Below are 20,734 nucleotides of genomic sequence, written 5' to 3' on the forward strand. Positions count from 1 at the left end.
CAGTCACATGCTGAGTGAATAATTGCCTAGAATTAGAATGCAAGAGGCACCTCAATCATTCATTAGGATATAACCTGTGCAGTCATTTCACTAGTGGCGTGCCAGCTGATACATTGTGGGTGCAAGTCACATTCCTGCTTTTGCACCATGCCAAGCAGACAAGGGAGCTGACAGCTCTAAGCAATCCCAGGTAGGGTTGGGATCTAGTTTCTGTTCCTGTAACGTCCCACACAGCACAAAATGCAGGAGGCCAGCCAAAACAGAAACAGCATTTCTGGCCCAGCACATGGGAGAATCTCCTGACTGGGATAGGAGAAGCTGCAGGGCTGAAGAGTGGTGGGGTTGCAGGTATGTGAGCATACAGCATCTGGAATCAAGTGGAGACAGGTCCTCTCCTGCATGTGGATATGACTCAATACTAAATTAGAAACCACCAATGCCCCTGATGCTGATAGCGGTGTTTGCTGCTGTGAGTGTTGCAGTTACGGTTTAAAGCGGGGCATTCCTGGTTTCGAGTACTGGCACTGCAGAAAGTGAATGCTTTTCTCTCCAAGTGTGCCTTATTTTCCTAGCACTGCTGTTGTTTGGGTAAAACATTGATTTCCGTGTTTCAAATATACAGCAGTGCTCAGAGAACCTGGGGACCAGAGTGCCTGTGGGGATCCAGGGGGTTCAGCAGGTGACCATCCAAGGCCCTGGTGTGAGGTGGGAGCACCATGGTGGGGCAGGTAGTGTGCCTGTCTCCAGGACTCTGCAACAGCTGTTTGTGCACTGGAAGAAGAGAGGAATTGTAACTGAAGCTTGCACCAAAATCTGGTTTTCCTGCATATAAAACTCAAAATGGATTAACTGCTTGCAACATACCAGTTCACTAAGTTTTGGTGGGGGTGTCAAGTAGCATTGTAGAGTGTTTCCACTTCACATGTACATGTAAAGCAGGCAATTTTTTCCTGATGCATAGGGATCTTTGGTGGAAATTTCGAAGGAAACTATTTCTGCCAGGATTACCTCACAGTGTTTTAACTTACACATGTATTTCTTCTGGATGATTCATCTAATTTCCTTTCAGTATGTGAATCCACAGGAGTTTATAGCTTTATGCACTCTAACTCAGTGGATTAATCTCAATGGACCAGCTGAGTAATGAATTTTTGCAATGCAGGCAAAAATTTCTTAGCAGAGTTCATGTAGTGCTATGTGGACTTACAGTTCGGGCAGCTTATATTTGGACACTATGCACTGCAAAGTTAATAGCATCAAGTTCTTCCTCTTTCCCTGCAATTACCATACATATATGAGAGCTTTTCTCATACAGACCTCCTACAGCCCTCTACAGCATCTCTGGTGCTTTCGGTAGCCCCTGGGAGGGCTCTCACAGCTAGATGTAGGGAATGGGGCCAACAGAGAAGTGCACACTTGAGTGAATAATCTCTGAGGCCTCTGCAAAGTCATCTGACACCCCCTGAGGCTGAACATTTCCTCTGCACTGGGTTTTAAAGAAAGCCTGAGGCTTTGTTTCTTTAAGCAGTTGAGCTGCTCTCTGTTTCTGAAAGGGGTTCTTTTATCCCCCATCCCCTTCATTTATGGCTGGCCCTCCCTGAACTTGTTTGGCTCATTACCCAAGAAGATAGCCACCTGCTTTCTTTTTCCTAATTATTGTTCCTCTGCACTAACAGGTCTGTATGCTGATGGAGCTGGAAGATGGCATCCCACCAGGGGTGGGATGGGTGGTGAGGAACAGAGGGGGGGGATGTACAAATGGGCTCCTTGGCAGGGAGAACCTGGGAGGCAGCTCAGGTGCTGTTTGAGGTGCAGCTTGTCTGCCTCTGAAGGAGCAGCCACTTCCCCAGCATGGATGCAGGCTCTTCGCAGACTCCAGGGTGAGTCAGCCACGGACCTTAACTGAACAGGCAATTTAATACCACAGAAAAGACAAGCAGCTTTTTTTCCCAGCCTTTATCTCCTGAGCCAACTAGCTGTGGGGTTGGAGAAGAGCCAGGCCAACACAAGAGAGCGTGCAAGAAAAGCAACCAGGTCCAATGCTGGCTCCATGAAGCCTGAAAAAACACTTCACCTGTAGCTTCCTCCAGTCTTGGATCTGAAGGAAAACCTACAACAGACTTTTAAAAGATGAGCCTAAAAACAGAAACCTGATTGTGCAGACTCTAACAGCTGCAGACACGTTTTAAGCACTTCACAGAACAATGCAGTTTACTCCCTACATACTTCAGGGTGCCAAAGGTGCTGTCAGCACATTGCTTTGCTCCTTGCCAGCTGGCCCTGCTGCCCCACGGGTACAAATAATGGGGCTGGCTGATCGAGTGAGGGCTGAAGGATGAAATCTGTGGCAGAGCAACTGTTCCCACCCAGGCAGCCCAGGAGCTTTGCTGAGGGCTAGAGAGGAGTCTGCAGAACTATGGTTTTTCTCTTGTCAGCAGATTGGTTCATATATTGGGAGCAGTGTCTTTTCAACAAAGTTTATCTCCCTGTGTGCAATTAATTATGCAATGTTCAAAGGAGAGCCTTGGATGATGCAGAAAGCTGACTTTGCTAATGAGAGGGGCTCTAATGGCAGAGCAGATGTGTGGTCAATCTGGGGAGCCAGCTCCAAGCACAGCCTTTTTGGGCAGACCTGGCCAGGGTGGGTATCCTGTTAGCATGGCTGGGTTGGGATCTTGGTTGCTGCAGATATGTTTGTCACCAGCTTTAGAGGAAAATAGCTTTATTTTTTTATCTCCTAATGTGATGAATAGAGCAGGTTGAGGGTGAAGTGGTTGGACCCTGGGCTTGCTGCTGTCAGTTGTTCAGTGTTAACTGGGTGCAATTTTCTGAAGATATTTTTACAGGTGCAAATCCACCCTGAAGGCGCATGTGTACGTGACTCTTCCCCAGCACACCATGGCAGGGTGGAAGGTAAATATATGCAGCCAGAAACAGGAAGTCTCTTATCCATGTATCATGTTTAGAGCCGATTGATACCAGCTACCATTTTAAATGTTGGTGATGCAATGAAGTTTTTTGTCTATGTCTCACTGTAGGACTGATGAGTGTGTGTAGCCCTTCATAAACTGCTCTTGTCAACAGTTTCATTATTAAACACAGGCAGTCAAATATTGTGAGTCAATATCTTTCATCTTCTTCCTCAGCTATATCACAAATTAGAAGTCACTTAAAAAGAATGTATTAAAATGTAGCACTGGTTTCTTATCTCAATTGCCTTCTGATTACACTTTGAACTACACTGCTTTCCTAAATGAACATGGTGATTGCCACTTGGAGAGCTGAGATCTTAAATAGAAGAAATAACGCATTTACAAGAAAACAGCCAGCTTAACTGGCTTCTACCTTATATATAGTCTAGCAGATCTCAGGAACCTTCTCTAATTACCATCACTTCTCCCCAGGGCTGTGTGTCTGGGTTCAGAGCAGTTACAGATTTCGTCCCAACAATGGTGACCGTGTGGCTTCATGTCCTGTGTCCAAGGGAATCCAGCCACCTGAGCTCTTCCCACATGTCCTCAGGTGGGAGAGAGCCAAAGGGATAAGTTGAATAGGACAAAAATGCCTGATTGTAACTCAATGGTCCTCAAAAGGCAGAAATTATGCTAGGATTAAGCTAGAGTTAAGGGGTTCAGGGAAGAGCTGGCATGGAAGAAAATGGTAGGACAGTATGGTAATTTTATTATTGCCTTTGCCCTCTGGGGGCCATAACTACACACACTGAAGTTACACACAGTCTGCTGTGCTGGCATGCTGCTGAACCTCAGGACCTGGGCTGCTATATCATCCCAAAGTTCTTCTAATTCAAGGGGGCTGTCCAAGGAGGGGACACCTCGAAGGCCTCTGCTCCTGCTTAGGTGTCCCCAGGGCCAGAGATTATTTCCCTGCTGGGCTCAGAGAGTGCCTGGTGGTGGTACTAAGCAGGTGCTAGGGCCAGGGGTGTGCTTGGTGTCGGCCCATTTCTGAAATAATGTTTTGGATGTCTCAAGCTGCTACGGCGCGTGCAGGTGCTGTGAGGGAACCCGCGGGCTGCAGTGCCCTGTGCTGAATGTGGCCCAGCCCCGAGCTCTGCAATGTGCAGCGAGGACCAGAGGGACACAAGTGCCCCAGGAGAAGGTGCTCTGGGGCATGGCAGTCTCCCCTCCTCCTGCCTGTTGCTGCCAGAAAGGAGGCACAGGCCATGGCTGAGATGTCAGGCAGGAGCACTGCAGTGGCGTGTAGTGCTGAACAGGGTTGTGACACGTGTATGAGGCTGTGGGAGCAGAAACCTTGCTGTGCTGGCACTGCCCTGGCTGAACCACTGCCTGTCCCCTGGCCCTGCACAACGCGTGTGACCAGGTAGTGCAGGCAGCCCCTCTAAGAGGGGGTGGCACAGTTGTCACCCCAAAAGTATGGAAGGCAGAAAGGGCCACCTCCTGGGGCCCTTTGGCTGCTGCTGGAGCATCTATCCGTTCCAGGGTAGCAGGTCTGTCCTGTCCTCGTTCCTGCTGAGGGCTCAAAAGAGGCCGGCAGAGCTGAGAGGAGCGAGGATGATGGGGGCATCAGGTGGGGTGAGGATGGGTGTTGTGTCCGATGTGGTCTCCTCAGCCTCACTCTCCACATCCTCCAAGTTCTCGCTGACAGAGGGGATGATCTGCACCACCTTCTCCTGAAAGTGCACTTGCTTGCGAGGGACTGGCACGGCTGCTGGTTGGGCAGGAGTTTCGGGGGCTGAGGTCCTGTCCTTGCTGCCTTTCAGGATGCTCTTCATATGGCCCAGGAGTGAGCAGTGCTGCTCCCTCTGGGCCCCATGGAAGGTGTAGGTCTGCTCAGTGTCACCAATGATGGTTGGGGCTGCCTCAGTGGCCGAAGGGTCCACGTACTGGCCCGCCTGGGCATGCGTCTCTTTGTGCCCAGGACTCTTCCTCCTCTTGCTCAGCAGGAAGTAGGCCAGGGCAGTGAGCACCAGCATGGACCCTGGGGACAAGAATGTGTTGGCTGAGGGCTGGAGCAGGTGGGAAGAGCTTGCCAAGCAGTGCTTGGTCTGGCTAGCTCAGCACCATCTGCCACCAGCCCAGCTCCCTGCACATCCCCACCCTCACTGGCCCTTGGCAGACCATGCTCCTCTTCCATCTGTGCTACTCCCCACCCAAGCTTCTCACCAGGGATGGTGACATGCCAGACGAGGACGGGATGCAGGAAGCAAGCCACTGAGAGCAGCGTGTACCCCAGGAATTTCTGGAAGCTCCCTGGGCGTCTAGCTCGCTTCCAGCAGGCCTGTGCCAGGGATTCAGGCTTGTGACTGGGGAGACAAAGAGAGGTCCTTGTGGGATGAGGCAGCAAGCATATGTCAAGAAGTTTTGGACCTAAGCGTGACCCATCTAGATGTGCAAATCCTCACTCTGGTTTGCCAGGAGATTGGGGTGTTTTTCAGGGAAGGAAAGCAAAGCGAGCATCTCCTGTTGGGAGAAGAGCATCTGCCAGAGGCCAGCACCTCAGCATCTCACTAATCAAGTGCCTATTTTTTGGAGTAAGTTATTGCCTCTCAGCCGTGAGAACTTTTGAGTTTATGCTAGGAGACTGCAGCAGTGCTCAGCCTCTGAAAAGGACATAAGGATTGTCTATGTTTTTACTTTAACTTCTGTGCTGTCTCTGGAGGGAGCTGACGCTCACCCTGGGGATCTGACCGTTCCCTCAACCCTGGTACCTTGTGCCTACACAGTGTATTAAGCACACGCCGAAGACCAGGGTTTGTTGTGCTGATGCTCAGGAAGTTAGGGCACAAGCCTGGATTAAAACACAGGTTTAAATGTGTGCGCACGTGGACACATTTACCTCCCCCCTGTCTGAGTGCACTTGCCTTGGCATTAGGGGCAGGACATTTGGTCTGGCACTTGCAGCTCCCCCAGATCTGGTGTTGCCTGTAAGGGGCAAGGTGCCTTAGGGAGGTCCCATCATGGCTGGAGAGCAGTGGGCAGGGTCTACTCACGTGAAGCATATCTCCAGGAACAAACTGATAAAGAAGAAGCCTTCACAGACAGTAACTGCAACCCCTGAAAAACTGAAAGGTGGAGCTGTCAGGGGAGCAGGGCTGTGCTTGAGTATGTTCTCCAGGTGGGCAGAAAGGGCACAGCGGGCCAGAATTTACTATCCAGTTCCCAGCACAGTCTGTGTGCTGGGGTCTGAACACCCTCTGCTCATCTGGTTTGTGGAGGAAAACTCACAGCCCTTCTGTCCCTGGGGAGTCAACTTGCAGCCAGTGTCACCTCTGGCCTGCCTGAGTCTTCAGTAGCATCTCTTTTTCTAACAGAAATATCTTATTTTTCTGAAACCTCAGTATGGAGATCTGAAATCCCCAAAGGCTTGGACACTGTTCCCTGCTGCTGTTGAAGTCTACTCTGGTGCTACATATGGTGGAGGGGTTCACCTTGTCACCCCTGCCAGCTCTGATTTCAAGGGCAAAAATACTCACAGCAGATAGAAAGCCAGGCTTTTGAACTGTCCTCGCTGCAGAGTTTCTACGCCCACACCGATCAGCACTAGAAAGAGAAGGTAGGAAAGATGCTGACTGCAGGGTTCATTCCCAGTTCCCTCAGGTTAGTTCCCAGCTCCCAGGATAGATGCCCCCATTCCCCCAGGGGCTAGAGAGGCTGCTTCTCCCATGCAGGGCAGCATGTTAGGACTGCTAGCACATGTGATTCATGCTGACATGGCAGCCCAGACGAGTCAGAGCTGAGTGCTGTCCTTGACATACAGCCCTGAAACCTGTCCCAGCTGCACCCCTATCGTGGCAGCCTTGACACTGTGTGGGCTGGGGAAAGGTGCTCTGGGAATACCAGCTGGCCTTGGACAGCTGGGGGAGGTGACCAGCAGTGTCCTGTGACCCTTCCACCCTCTGTTGTGCTGCCACATCTCAGCTGCCACAGGGCCCACTGCCCCATCTTTCTCTGCCCAGGTCCCCCCCAGTGCCTGCCAGCCCCACTCCCTTGCCCTCCCTGCTTGCCTAGGCCTGCTGCACCCAACACGTGGCTGCAGAGCAGGGGAACTGTGCCAGCTGCCTTCACAAAGGGCTGTAGCCATAGCATCAGGCTAGCCAAACAGAAAAACATATAATGGGAGCAGGCAGATTAAAAACAGAATGAACGTTCTCTCAGTGCCTCAGCCAGTACAGAACACCAGGGAGTCAGTTTAAGGGGGATTAAGAGTATTAGCAAGGCTAAAATCTTTGATGGATTGGCCAATAGCTTCAGGGGACGGAAACTTTCCTTCAACATCCTTCAGTTCCCTTCAAGACTATTTCTAAAATGGAGTGGAAATTTAATGCCTCACACAATCTGTGACGAGTTGGCCAGTACTTGCCAACTCACAGGGCACAAGTGTTAGCAGAGTAGAGCTGAATGGAGCCCAGGTTTCATGGCCAGAGCATCGCCCTGGGCAATCTTCTGTCTGCACCTGATGTCTCCACCCCCCCTCACTGACCAGTCCCCACCCATCCACTGGTGCTCAGGCAGTTCACCACTGGTCCTGCTCAATGCACACTGGCCAAGGTTTGAGGCGCAGGTTGGATCCACTTCTCTGAGCTGTGGTTTGCCCCATCTGCAGAAGGGTACCAGGCGCCCAAGCAAGGACACAGATCAGTGTCCATCAAGACTGCCATGTAGGCCAATGCCAAGGGGCAGCTTTCCCATCTGGGCTGAAAGAAATCCCTCTGTGTTTTCCCTGTGTCACTTGCAGCTGCTGGCCCCTGTCAGCCAAGGGAACACATGGGGCCCATGTGCCACCCTCCTACACTGCCTTTCCAGCCCTGAGCATAGCACAGGGAAATCAGTCTCATCAGAGGGCTGTGAAGCTGCAAGAGCTGTGTAATCTACATGCAGAGTATTGTCTTTTACTATCTTGTGACTGAGGACCATTCTTTATAATCTTCCCTACAAATGTGGAGCTCATTCATTCTCATTCATTCATTCATTCATTCCCTGTGGATGAATGCAGAATTCTACAGCTTAGGCTGTTAGCTCGAGCCTCTGCTCTGGATGGGGAGATTTCCTCCTTTTGCACAGCTTCTGCTTTATCCACAAAGCTGTTTGGATGAAGAATCTGCAAGAAGAAAAGAGCTGTTTCGAGGTGTTTGTTTGGACTAGTCACTGCCTTGGTTTGGATCTTGTCCAAACCATGTGGCTAAAGGCACATGATTAGGAATTAAATGGTTGAAAGCATGAGAATTAAGAAATAAGTAGGAACGCTTTCCTAGATGCAGAAATCACAAGGCCTAGAATCTCTGAACTAGAGATGTTGCAAACACTGCAGCAAATCACAGAGCTGTTTGACGACTCTTCATTGACTTGCCATAGGACAAGTTAGCCATTTCCTGATACAAAGGAAGCCCTGTAGCCCCACCATTGCAGAGAGCCATTACACTCCAAGATTCTGGGGGAAGGGAAGGTTTGTATTATGTGGGTAACCTGTATTTACTAGCAGCATAAGGAGCTGGCCAGGCCTTCTCAGAATCAATTAGTGAGGCTGATGCACTCTCCCTTTCATAGATTTTTTTCAAACAAAACCCATGGGAACTTCTTCTGCATGGTTTCCATTTCATGTATAAACCTCACACACCTCATCATCACTAAACACCGCATCAAGCTGATTTCTTACTCCATTGAGACACACAGAGAAATAAAACACAGGCACATCCCATTCTTCACTGGCCTTTCGGGAAAGTCAGGTGGTACTGGGAATGCACCAGAGCTATGGAAAAGCACAGCTCTCTATGCTCCATGATCCTCAGCAGACAGATAACTGCACTGCTCATTTAAAGAAAAATTAAGGAAAGAGGTGCAGATGCTGCAAAATGACGAAAAGAAAACATGAAGGAGAGAAAGATGATACTCCACTAACACACTTCCACATTGTAAACTACTTTCAATTTTGTTGTTCTAGCTTTAGTTTTCTCATGGCAACAAGCTCACGTTTTCTCCCAGGAAGGTGTCTCTGAGTTTCCCTGGAGTTTTAACTGAGAATATGACCAGCATGAGGCTCATGCGGACCCAAGGGGATGGGGATGAAGAAATGAAGAGATCTGCATTTTCTGATTAAAGATGTGTCCCATCTCCCACTGTTGCAGTATCATCATGACATGCCCTTATCTACTGGGAGTTTGTATAAACTCAGAGACTCAGATCTCTGCCTGTTATCAGTATCAGTCCTTTAAAACACATTCCAGAGCCTCCATCACCCCAGCTGGGCTTTGTGTGTCCTTGGAAACCTGTGCGTGCTTCAGCCGACCTGTGTGCTTTCCACTTTGTCCCTGATTTGAGCAAAGTGCCTCTTCATGACTGTCTGCAGCTGATAAAGGAAATACAAAGGCAGAAGGGCCTGCTGTGACTTACTCTACAGTGTCTGACTCTGAAATCCCTGGGGGTCTGAAACAGGAACCACAGGCACCACCTCAAGCCACCTCTCACCAGGAACCTCTGGTTCACCCCTCCAGACTTTGGACAAATCAGCCCCTTTGATCTCTGCTTTACTTACAGGGAAACTGAGGCAGAGAGTGCTGCCTGTCCTGTCCTGTAAGAGCTAGTCAGCAGCAGTGCCAGAGTCAACCCCTGAGCCCTCTGCTTTAGCTGATTGCCCAAGTCCCATCTGGAGATGCTCCATGTGAGATGGTGTTCCATCCTCCTGAGTGAGACACTCTGTCTGACACCTGGCTCAAAACACCTGCATTTCACCTGAAACCAAGCACCTGGGTGTGTCACCAAACCCAGAACACCCTGGTCCAAAGCAGCCCCTGGCAGCAGGTGAGAGGATGCAACTCACCAGGTGGGTGAATTTATGGTGTTTGTACTGCAGCTATAACCTGAACTGCTCTGAGCTGCTCCCCAACAGGTTGCTAGAGAGGCAGAGCAGTGCTTTTGTAGTAACTATGCCAGGATGGCTGGGACAGAACCTCTCCATCCTGCCTGGCACAGGACATCTCACTGTGCGCAGTACAAGGAGCTCCTCCTTCATCTTTACATGCCACAGAGTAGCCCGGCAGTTTTGCACAGCCATGAGTATTTTGCTTTTCAGTCTCATTCACATCTTGCCTATGCCTATGTCTGTGTTAGAAGAATACAGTTTAGTTTTTTTGTTGGTGGTTTTTTTTTTTTTTTTTGTGCTTTAGCTTGACCTCTGAATGTTGGCTCTTCCTTTCTGATGTCTCGCTGTGCCTCCCACAGCATTTGGAAAGAGCCTGGCCAGGCACACAGCACTCTCCCACCCTGGGTCCCAAAGCAAAAGAGCACTTGTTTCCTTGTCCCCCTCATAGGATGAGGCAGTGGCTGCAGCTGGCCAAAGGCAGGGAGGCAGCCTGGGGGTCCCAACACCCACTCAGTGCCTTTTAGTGCCAAAGAAAAAGAGAATTTGCTCTTACCTGCTGCGGTGGAGATGCCCAGCAATCGGCAGGTATACTCCAGGGCACTCCAAAATGCCTCGTGCTGCATGGTGAGGAGATGAGGGCTGTGGTACAGCCAGCCAGAAACCCCTCTTCAGAGCCCCCACCTCAAGCGTAGCCCAGCAGCTCCCAGGAACAGGCAGAGCCTCTCGCTCCCTGGACTGAGTGACCTTCCTGAAGCAAAGGGCAGTTCGTGCAGGACTGGCCACCTCCACAGGGCCTCCCAGGGGAGGGTGGTCGGAGAATGAGCTGCCACCCCAGGGAACCGGTCAGTGCTGCTTCCTGCTGCTCCCGTGGGGGCTGTGGAGACCTGGCCTTTTCCTGCTCACCGCTTGCTCCTTGTCGGCCCGGGGTGATTAATGATTGGTAAGGCAGGGGTGCGGCTTTGGGAGCATTTGTACCCCAAGTGCATGGGTGCACGGCCTTCCCTGTTCCTGAGGTGGAGGCTCTGGAAGCCCAAGCTGATTAAATGAATGTGAAGTCATTAGTGCTGTGCAGCTCCCGGCAGGTTAACCATTTGTGAGGATGACGATGTTTGCTCTTGGCAAGAGAGCAGCACATTTCTTGCAAGTCACGAGGGGCACTCCAGACCCACTGCCTCCTGCAGCTGAGCCCCTGGCCATGGCTGCTGCTTGCCATCCAGGTTCCAACAAGTATGACTTGGGAAGCATCTGTGCTGATGTGCAATCACAGGAACAAGGAGATCAAATGTATTTACAGGGGTCCTACAGACTTGGGACAGGCACAGCAAGGCAGATCTGATTTTTGTGTTTTGGGAACCCCAGTGACATGTGGTTTTGTTTTGTAGCTACCAGAGCCATTTGAATAGCACCAGGGCTGCACAAGTGTCCTAACGTATGGAATAGGTTGCACAGATACTCCGACCTCTTTGCCTTGGATTTGGTAGACAATCTGGGGATCGTTGGCTTGTCCCTGCAGGACACATTGCCTCAGGAGAGGGGCAGCCCTACGTATGTCTGAAGGACAAGAGATGAAAACACTGCCTGTTCTGGCACCCCAGCCCCACACTCCTTTGTGCTTGAGCAGGGTACATCTTGCTGGAGGTCACCATCGATCCCCACCTGCTGCCACTCAGGGAAGAGGTGGTGGGGGCAGCAGCATGGCAGTCCTGGCAAGAGGGTCATGTGAGCACAGCACAGTCCCAGTGGGCAGCAGGGATGTGTGGTGCCTGCAGGGTTGTGGGTTCACAGGTCAGTGAGCTCACCTTGTGCTGCAGCTTGCATCTGGACAGTCACTGCAGCTCCTGCCCCTCGCTGCGCTGGCTGGGAAGCTGCTGTGGGCAAGGGACTGGGTGAATCACCCTCAACTCACACACAGACAGCCCTGCAGGGAGGGAGCAACCAGCTGAACCTGTCCCCTGTGATCCCTTCTCACCTGCCTGACACAACAAAGCTGAGGCTGGCCAGTATGTGTTGTACTGACTTGTCCTGGGGGTAGAGATGACTTGTTCCAAGGGCACAGTGACAGCTTCTCTTCCATGGGTTCTTGGTCTGTATTTCAAACTAGGATTTTCCCAGGGCAGCCAAATGCCTGAGCTTATGAAATGGGTCCATGATTCCTGTAAAAAACTGCTGACACTGGTTTTTTGAACATTCACAAGGTTGTGAGTGGCAGGGATTTTGCAGCAGGCAATCCTGACAAGGTTTGGGTGCAGAGCACATTTTGCATGTGAAAAATGGAAAAACCCACTGGGGAAGGGTTTCCAGAGCATCCTGAGGAGCAGTGCTGAATGGCGCACCCCCAAATCGTGTCTTTGCCTTGCAGCACTGGCACTCCCTTTGGGTGTTGCTCTTGTCCTCCTGCACCACCTCAGGTGTTTGATGGAACTACCCATTTTCCACAACTGGTGACTCACTGGTGTGCCTTCCTTTTCGAGAAAGTGAAAAACAGAGGCAGCCAACAGAGAAGGTCACACAAAGGCTGAGGAAAAGCCCAGCTGGGATACCTGCTGCCCTGCATGCTATGGCTGGGCATTGCCTGGGTGATCCCCATGCCCTCTAATTGTGCTTTGCTGCAGGCTCTAGGAGCACTCTCCGCATCCAGAAATCACCAAAATGCCTTAAGAGCCCTGGGGTTTACAGAATACAGATTCATAGAATTTTCTGAGTTGGAAGGGATCCACAAGGGTCACTGAGTCCAACTCTTAAGTAAATGGCCCATATGTGGACTGAGCCCACAACCTTGGTGTTATTAGCACCATACTCTAACCAGTAGAGCTAATCTCAGGGATTCCCAGGTTGTACAGGTTGCGCAGGCTCTTTCAGGTTGTGTAAGCAGTCCAGATGCTTTTTTCCTTGCCTTCTTTTTTTTTTTTTAACATTGATGTGTTGAATTGAAGGCGCCTCTTTACAAATGTGAAAAGTAGAAAACTACTTTAAAAGCAAATAGAGGAAAGGAAGATATAAGAGTCTTTCAGAATCACTTAGAGCCATGAGCTTAGGCTTGAAGAGAAGCAGAAAACACCAGAGTGCAGCCCTGAGCTATGAGCACCCATCCTTCAGCAGCACCCAGCACTGCTCAAGGCAGCAAGCTGCTGCCTCCTCCTGAGGTGGGGGTCTGCTTAGCCAACAGGGGCAAGGCAACACACTGGGCTCTTACTCTGGCACTCCTATTAAACTTCACTGAGCTCTCACCCAGAAAGTAAATGACTTTGTCTAAGTGCCCTTGACAGCAATGTTTCCTTTCTGGGGAGTAAAATGCCCCAGGGTTTTAAATAAATGTAAATGTATGGGCAGCAGTGGTGCTGGTCATGGAGGAACAAAATGTATTTGGAAAATGCAGATTAATACATTAACTATTTAAACCTTCCATCTCCTTCCCATGTTCCTTTGGCTACTGCCCAACCTCCATCCTCTGAGTGGGCCTGTATTAGCCTTCCTGAAGGTCCTTGTCCCCCACGTAGGGAGACCCTTAATCTGGGGCAGCATAAGGTCTTCACTCACTCTTCCTGGGTGCACTAAGTGTTTCACTCCAGTGCCCAGCAGGAGTGAGCTGGTATCCTCAGACTTTATTTGTATCAACATCCATTTAGCAGCTTCTTCCTTCCATTTAGGATTTTTTTTTGCTGGTGCTCCTACAAGCAACCTCACATGAACTTGATTTTTCTTGGTAGAAGGATCCCTTCTCCTTCTGCTTCTGTTCAAGTGGGGAGATGATACCCTCAATGAGGGTATGTTTTGGTGATGTTTTAAGAATGAGTTTATGCAGTCAGAAGAGGACTGACAAATTCTGAGCTTAGAGGGGTTTAATAGCCTGTAACCAACACTGCAAAACCTATGCACCAGCACAGGCTGTTCCAGGACACATAAAAGCAGTGGTCTCCACTGCACATTAAACCACTTCTCTTGCACAGAGGCTTGCAATTTGCACTTTGGCTGCCAGCCAAGGTTCACATTTACAGTCTGCTTCCCATGATGTATGGGTTGATTTGAGAGGATTTTATCTCAGGGTTATGGTTCATGGCGGTGTTAGTCTTTGTCTTCATCCCTCCCTCTTCACACTTTTCTCAAGCCAGTTTTGCTGTGGAATGACCACCATGGCCACTCTTCTGTGACCAAGGCCACAGGGCAGTATCTGTGCAGAGTGTCTGCCCCTGTAAGGATGTGGGGGAGCAGCACACTCACCTCCTGCTTGTCTCTACAAAATGGTGATGCTGCAAGAGAGCTGCAGATAGTGGAGATCCCATCTCGGGGCATAGGGTACCACAAGCCACACTCTGGAAGAAACCTATGGGAACATGCTTAACTTAGCTTGCCCAAAGTATAAAAACAGTTCCCAAACTGCCTGGTACAACATTCTGGAAATCTGTTTCTGATATTTCTCCTCCTCTTCTCTCCTCAACCCTCAGCTATAACCACCATGTCAGGTAGCCTTGCTCAGCAGCCTTGGTCGCCTCTCTGAGCAGCAGCAGCTGAGGTGCTCCCACCAGAGTGTCCAGCTGAGACAGACTGACACTGTCTTCCCACCAGAGGACAGGGAGCCAGCAAGCACCTGCCCAGAGCCTTCACAGTGGTGCCATGTGCCACCTCCCTGTGCCCTCCTTCCACCAGGTCACCTGTCCTGGAGAGGAAATGGACTGTCACAACAGCAGGCTGATGGCAGATGGGGCCAGTCGATTGGAAGCACCAACAAACTGCAGCTGCGGTTTCACTGGGTACCAATATCTCCTTGCAGTCAGCAAGAGTTTCACTTTGCCTTGTAACCCCAGAGGTCCACATCTTTTCAAACCAGTCCGAATGAACTGACAGCATCCTGAGGCTAGCTTGGCAGACCCCCTCTCCCCTCCTGAGCCAGGGAAAAACATGGCAGAGGGCTGCCTGAAGTCACATAACCAGAAGAACTAAAGAGCAAATCCTAAGTGTGTCCCCTCTTCCTTTGCTATAACAGGAAATGATGCCCTCTGGAGCCTCCAAACCCGGGGCAGCACTGCAAGCCGTGCTGGGGATGCCCGGCAGGGGACAGCAGGACCCCACCGCTGCACAGACAGCCCGGCTGCTCCCCGTGCGAGGCCGGCTGCAGCCAGCCCCCTGCGCGGTGCGGGTGAAAGGGCACCATTAAGTTTTACTCTTTGAACAAGAAAAGCATGATAGACACCACATGGATCTGAAGGGGACCGGGGGGAGCCCAGAGCTGCAGCGAACACAGATCAGTAACTGCCGTGTTTTGCTTTATGCTCTGCGATCAAAGGGATCAACACGCTGCCGAACACTCGTGTGCTCCTCCGGGAATTTCCCACCCCACCAGAAGTGCCAAGGCTCAGCAGTACACTGCCCCGATTATCTCACATCAGAGCAGCTAGCCCCGGAGAGCTTTGGTGCGCAGCTCCAGTGCTGCAGGCTGAACCAGCAGAGAGGGTGAGCTGGAGGGGCTGGTGAAGAGCTTTTGTACGCGCAGCCCCTCCTGGGGACCTTCTCACTGCTGTCACAATGGGAGAGACACTGCATTTATCCCGGGGCCAGGCCTGGCGTTTGCACAGGCTGTGCCCTGTGCCTGGCGATAGCTGCGGGCTGAGCTCTTATCCAGGCATCCAGCGCTAGCAAAACTCACGGCACACGGTGGTGGGTGATGATGTGGGCATGATGCCACGAGAAGGGGAGTGAGGTCGGTGCCTCCGTAGCAAAGGCAATCTTAAGCGGAAAATGGATGTAGGAACACATCTGGTGCACTTGTGGGGATCTCACAGACCTCTACAGCACCTCTGACTTGCTGGTGATTCCTGCTTTCCCTGTGAAGCCTGCAAGCCTCCTCACCCCAGCCCCAGGCTAACGCCCCTTGCTCAGGAAAGCGACCTCCCAGCATGTCAGCATGAACTTCCCTTCTCTTATTTGGTCACCTGTTTGACACCAACCTTAGAGGCTTTCCAAAAAGTGGACTAACACCAGTCCCCTGTGGCAGCACGGTGAGGGGCTCCTGGCTGGCCATCCCCCAGGTCTTGGCCCAACTCAGTACAGCTGAGATCAATCCCATCCCAGTCCCACTTTGGTCTCCAAGGGGGTGGGCTGAGTAATGTGTGCTGAGCAATGTGTGCTGAGCTTGTGACATTTTACATAGTATTTGGCAGAGAGATGTGTATCAGGGTGTATGCATACATAGGCAAGTACACATCTATATGTGTTGAAAACCCCTGTGTTTTTCTTAAACTAAGCTGTAATAACAAGAACTATCAAAATTACATTTATTTATTATGCATTTGATCTCCAGTTCCACAGCAGGGCTCCCACAGATTGGTGTCCAGCTCCCAGAACCACGTGATTATGCAAGACTCTCCATGAAAACACATTTCTAGCTCACAAAACTCCAGAGAAAAACTGCAGAAAGAGACTCAAAATCCAGAGGAAAAAAGCTCCCAAGTTAAAGCTTTGTTTCCTATTATTAATAGTATTATTTCTAATTGTATGATTTAAGTGCATGATCTTTGGGGGATTACAGCACAGCTAAACAAGGAATATCACAGTGGAACTAGGGAGAGGGGACGTCAGGAGAGCTGAGATAAAGCTCAAAGCACTAATTCAAAATCTAAGCCCCAAGGCAAGAAACACCTTCAATCTCACCACTTCTCAGGTGCCTGTGGAGTTTCTTTGCTGTCAGCAGAGTGTGAGTCTCTAGGAGGGCTGAGGCAGGACTGGGGCTGGGAGCTGCAAAACACCATGAAGGCAGCAGAGGCCTGATAGGGATAGGGGTGTTCCCCCAAATTATCAAGGGGCAGGGGATGCCAGCCAGTGGGATGCACAAGCCTTCTGTTCAGGGAGCTGCCAGGGAGTTCCTCAGGGATGTGCCTGGTGCACCAAGGCGGGGCTGCTCCGTGTTGCAGGTACAAGCCCTCTCCAGTGGGACTGTCTCCACTCCACTGTGAGGCAACACAGCCACGGAGCTGGTTGTCAGCCCCACTGACAAGGAGTGGGGCGAGGGCGCAGCCTCAGCCTGATGGGGTTGCTGCAGTATGCCCATGGCAAAGGGAGCCCAGCTCAGTGCTGGCCTTGGATGTGGGGACTTGGTGCTTTGTCCCTCTTCCTTAGGAATCTCTGGTCTTTGTGAGACTGATCTTGGTGGATGAATAGAGATCTCGACTTGCACGAAAAGACGGAAGGGAAACATGAAGGCAGCTACTTTCGTGATCTTAAGGCATGGCTACACCCTGCACAAGTCCCTGCATGTCCTCTCTGCCTGCTGCCCCTCAGTTCTCATTCTTTCTTTCAGGTTTGGTCAGACTCCCTTGCTGTGAACTGCACCCATACAATAACCGTGGGAACTCCAGACATGTTCAAAGATGACGGGTCACAAAGACCGTGTTGTCCACACATACAGGAACCCCCTACCATGAATCAATCAGCTGCAGAACTTGAGAGACACTCATCATGCTGAAATTGGCATCAGTGCCTCTCAATGGACTGTCACACTAAAAATAGCTCCATCTCCTTTTTCCATGTCTCAGCTGAAGTCTAAAACATTCCCAGAGTCTGAGCTTGATGAAAGTCCTTTAGCAGGTGGGTATATTGGTTAGCATTGTCTAAGAGGCAGCTAGAAGTGATCAGTAAGGCACACATGGGCAGGCAGAGCAGATGGAAAAGGCTGTGCTTAGGATCACTTACTGCAGCATAGGCATGGCTTGGGATCTGGATGTGAAGGCCATGGATTTCACATCACATGGATCCAGTAAGCACACATCCACTTTTCCCACTGACACTGAACAATTCTTCACCTCACAAGAAGTCCCATGGGACTGGAGTAATCAAATAGGGAGGTAATTGAAGATTGAAAGACCCATCCCCACCTTTAAGATTAGCATGTTGTTTCTAGCAGTGGACTTGAAAGACCTATCCCCACCTTTAATAATAACATGTTGTTTCTAGCAGTGGACTATAGTAAAAATCCAGCCCCACACCACAGGTCACAAAAAAGCAGAGTCCAGGGGGCACCAAAGGTAACTACACAGCAGCAGTGCAGAGGCAGAAAAATTACCCATGAGATAGTCCAGAGTAGCCTCAGCCCATTTGTATGGAGCCAAAGAAGGGATGAAATCAGTCACACATCTTCTGTCTGAATCTGCTGTTCAGCAGCTGCTGGGACCCCTGAATAAAGACTGTAGCTTGCTCCCAAAGCCAGCCAATTCCTTCCTCAGTAGCTGTCAGTGGATATGAGCTTTGGGCTGTCACAGTAGGTGTTTAAACTGATGGCCAAGCTGCTCTAAGGTTCCATCTCCCCTCTTCCAACTTCTCCATCCCTTCAACTTCCACTCCACCAAAAAAATTCTCTTATCAGCTGTCCCCCTGGGAGACAGCAACTTGCAGCAGCAGTGCAGAAGCCACATGCAGGCATGAAAGGGTGTTCACAAGGGGCTGCTTTCCCTGGAGCAGTGTGACATGTTACAGTGTTCTCTACATGCAGGCTGACTCTCATCACTGAGACCCGACAATGAGGCCAACAGGAGTTCTGTATCATCATAAAGTAAATGCTCTCAGTTAATGTATTGCACTGATTCATTTTCATTTTGAATGGGGAAACTGAGGCAGGGTGATGCCTTGATCCAGATAGTATCACACTGTGTTGTCAGCAGCACAGCCTACTCAAGGGTGATGAATCTTGCCTACCTGTCTGTAAGTCTTCACTTCCCTTGTGAAATACAATGTCAGCTCTCAATCGGGGAAGTTACTTAGCTAAACTCTAACCTAAACCCGTGATTCATTCCCTGAACTAAATGTTGTGCTATAATGATGAAGGGTGAGATCCACCTCTGTGTGGAGCAGGTCTGTAACAAAACAAAAATGCCACCTTAACATCACAAAATAAGGCTGATGTTTTACTTGTTCCTGTAGAGAGAGAAATGGCCACCATGCGAGGAAATGCAGTAGTGCAAAAGGAGCTCACAAAGACATCAAATATTCATGTGCAGGCTCTTGATCTGGAGTATATGTCATAAGGAAGGCTGGTGGAGCAGTGTTTTATCAGTAAGTGGGAGGAGGGAGTGCTAGTAACTCAGTATAAACAAGTTCTGGCATAAATTTTAGCCCACAGACATTCATCCATCCATCAAAACCATTTGACTCTTTGCCCCCTTTTGCGGCAAAGGGGACTGGTAACTTCTCCCTGCATGGGAGCAAACAAGGTGTGCAGAGCAGTGATTGATGCACCTGGTGGTTGAGACACATCAAAGAGCCTGCTTGCTGCAAGTCCCAGTGAGCAATTTATAGAAGGGTTTATGTAGATAAATAACCAGGGAGATTTATGTGAAGCAATACAAAACATATGTTTTCGGCTGCAGAGATGTGGAAATGCTCAAGGACTTGGAAGCTGTGTAGCTGAGGTTATTTGTAAAAGTGTTCCTGTTAGTAGGATTTATTCTGGGGCTTGATTTTACTTGGCATTGCCTCCAAAAGGCTGCAAAGCAAACAAGCACAGCAGGATCCATCACCTCTTTTACCATGTTGTCTAAAAGAGTTTCAAGCATGTAGCTTTAAAACCAGAAGTTTGGTCACTTCACCCCTAGTTGGGGCTGGGAATAGGAAGAGTCTGAGAGCAAGGAGAAGCAGCAGAAAAGGAGAAATACCTCCTGGAGATGGAGGCTGGGTGAGGTCAGATGAATCCCTGGAGAGACCCCAGATGCCAGCTTGGTCTCCCAGCCTAGGCACTGGGCACTGTGTCAGAAAAAATGGGTGCTTACCTCCATAAACCTTGCGATCCTGCCATGGCTAGTGTGATTTGGAGGGAGAAGAGGAGACAGTCCTGGGCTTAGCTGGAAAGCTGGGATGTAAATTTGAATTTGTCCGTCACATCAGGTGAGCCTGTGGTAACGGGAAGAAGTTTCTGCCATGTATTACCTTTGCCTGGCTTGGGCATCCCCTGCAATCCAGCATTGCACTGGCTGAGTTGTATTCCCTTTGCACTGAGATCCAGTCCCTGAACCTGGCATGGGCTCATTTGTGCCTGCTGAAGGTTAGGAGCAGGCTTAATGCTGTGTTAGTGGGACAGTGAGCCAGAGCCTGGGTGTGCTCTCACTGCTGTCCCACCCTGAGTTCTTCCTCTTAGGAAGTCATGTGCCCTGGATCACCTTCCTTCTGCTCCTTTGCCCTTGTGGGATGGCACAGAGGACTGTCAGAGCAGGCAGCATGATGAAAACCTCTTGAGTCAGAAGAGACTCACTGTGGGGCACACAGCAAAGTCACCCTCTATCTATTGGAGGGTGTGCGCCAGGGAGAGCTCGCAGTCCTCACATCCAGCCCCACCACCCTACATGCAGACCCTGACACATCCACTTGCCTGACAGAGGAGCAGATCCCCTACCACCGTGGGATATAGCACAGGAAATGGAGCCACAGCTGTCTGGCAGCCTGAGCTGCCCCATCACTTATTTTTCAAGTCTGAGCTGCTTCTGTTTCAGGGAGGAACAAAGGAGTCACTCAAACAAATTATACCCAACTCTCCCCATAAGGTGTGCATCCCAATGAACACTGATGTGCACATATATCAGCAACACAACAGTAAGACGGGTAATCTCTTCTGGTTGCATGCCACTTATCCATAAAATTCCTCCCTGTCCTCTGACCCTCTCTCCTCCATGCCTTCATCTCCTGGTGATGGAGGCAGATCTTGGCATGCCAGTACCTGTAATTTTCTACCCTAGGCAGAAAAACATATCAGCTGTTTTAAGAAAAGTTGTGACTGCTCCTAAATCTTAGGCTCCCTTTTCCAGTGCAGGAGTGCAGAGCTTGGGATTTGCTTGGCAATCAGCCTTCCCATCGATGGGAAAGGCCCCCTGGCCTCATGTGTGCTCACCACATGGGCCACTTTATTTACATAGCTGAGTCCACA

The 20,734-nt window shown here is 50.2% G+C and overlaps 1 protein-coding gene across 3 annotated transcripts; it reads right to left on the bottom strand.

The window, feature by feature from the left end:
- Positions 1-3,661: 3,661 nt before the first annotated feature.
- TMEM72 (transmembrane protein 72) lies at positions 3,662-19,604 on the bottom strand. Of its 3 annotated transcripts, none has more exons than XM_019293421.2 (5): positions 19,587-19,604; positions 6,452-6,518; positions 5,969-6,040; positions 5,142-5,281; positions 3,662-4,956 (listed from the first exon to the last, which is right to left on the bottom strand). In XM_019293421.2, exon 5 carries the CDS (start codon positions 4,949-4,951, stop codon positions 4,496-4,498), a length of 456 nt encoding a protein of 151 aa, XP_019148966.1. In that variant the 5' UTR covers positions 4,952-4,956; positions 5,142-5,281; positions 5,969-6,040; positions 6,452-6,518; positions 19,587-19,604; the 3' UTR covers positions 3,662-4,495. The 3 variants fall into 3 exon arrangements, with proteins under 3 accessions (XP_019148966.1, XP_010409281.1, XP_019148961.1); XM_010410979.4 differs by lacking the exon at positions 19,587-19,604 and adding an exon at positions 10,388-10,983; XM_019293416.2 differs by lacking the exons at positions 5,969-6,040; positions 19,587-19,604 and adding an exon at positions 10,388-10,984.
- Between the last annotated feature and the right edge of the window lie 1,130 nt (positions 19,605-20,734).

This window comes from Corvus cornix, chromosome 6 (genome assembly GCF_000738735.6).
Source record: "Corvus cornix cornix isolate S_Up_H32 chromosome 6, ASM73873v5, whole genome shotgun sequence".
Taxonomy (NCBI): domain Eukaryota; kingdom Metazoa; phylum Chordata; class Aves; order Passeriformes; family Corvidae; genus Corvus; species Corvus cornix.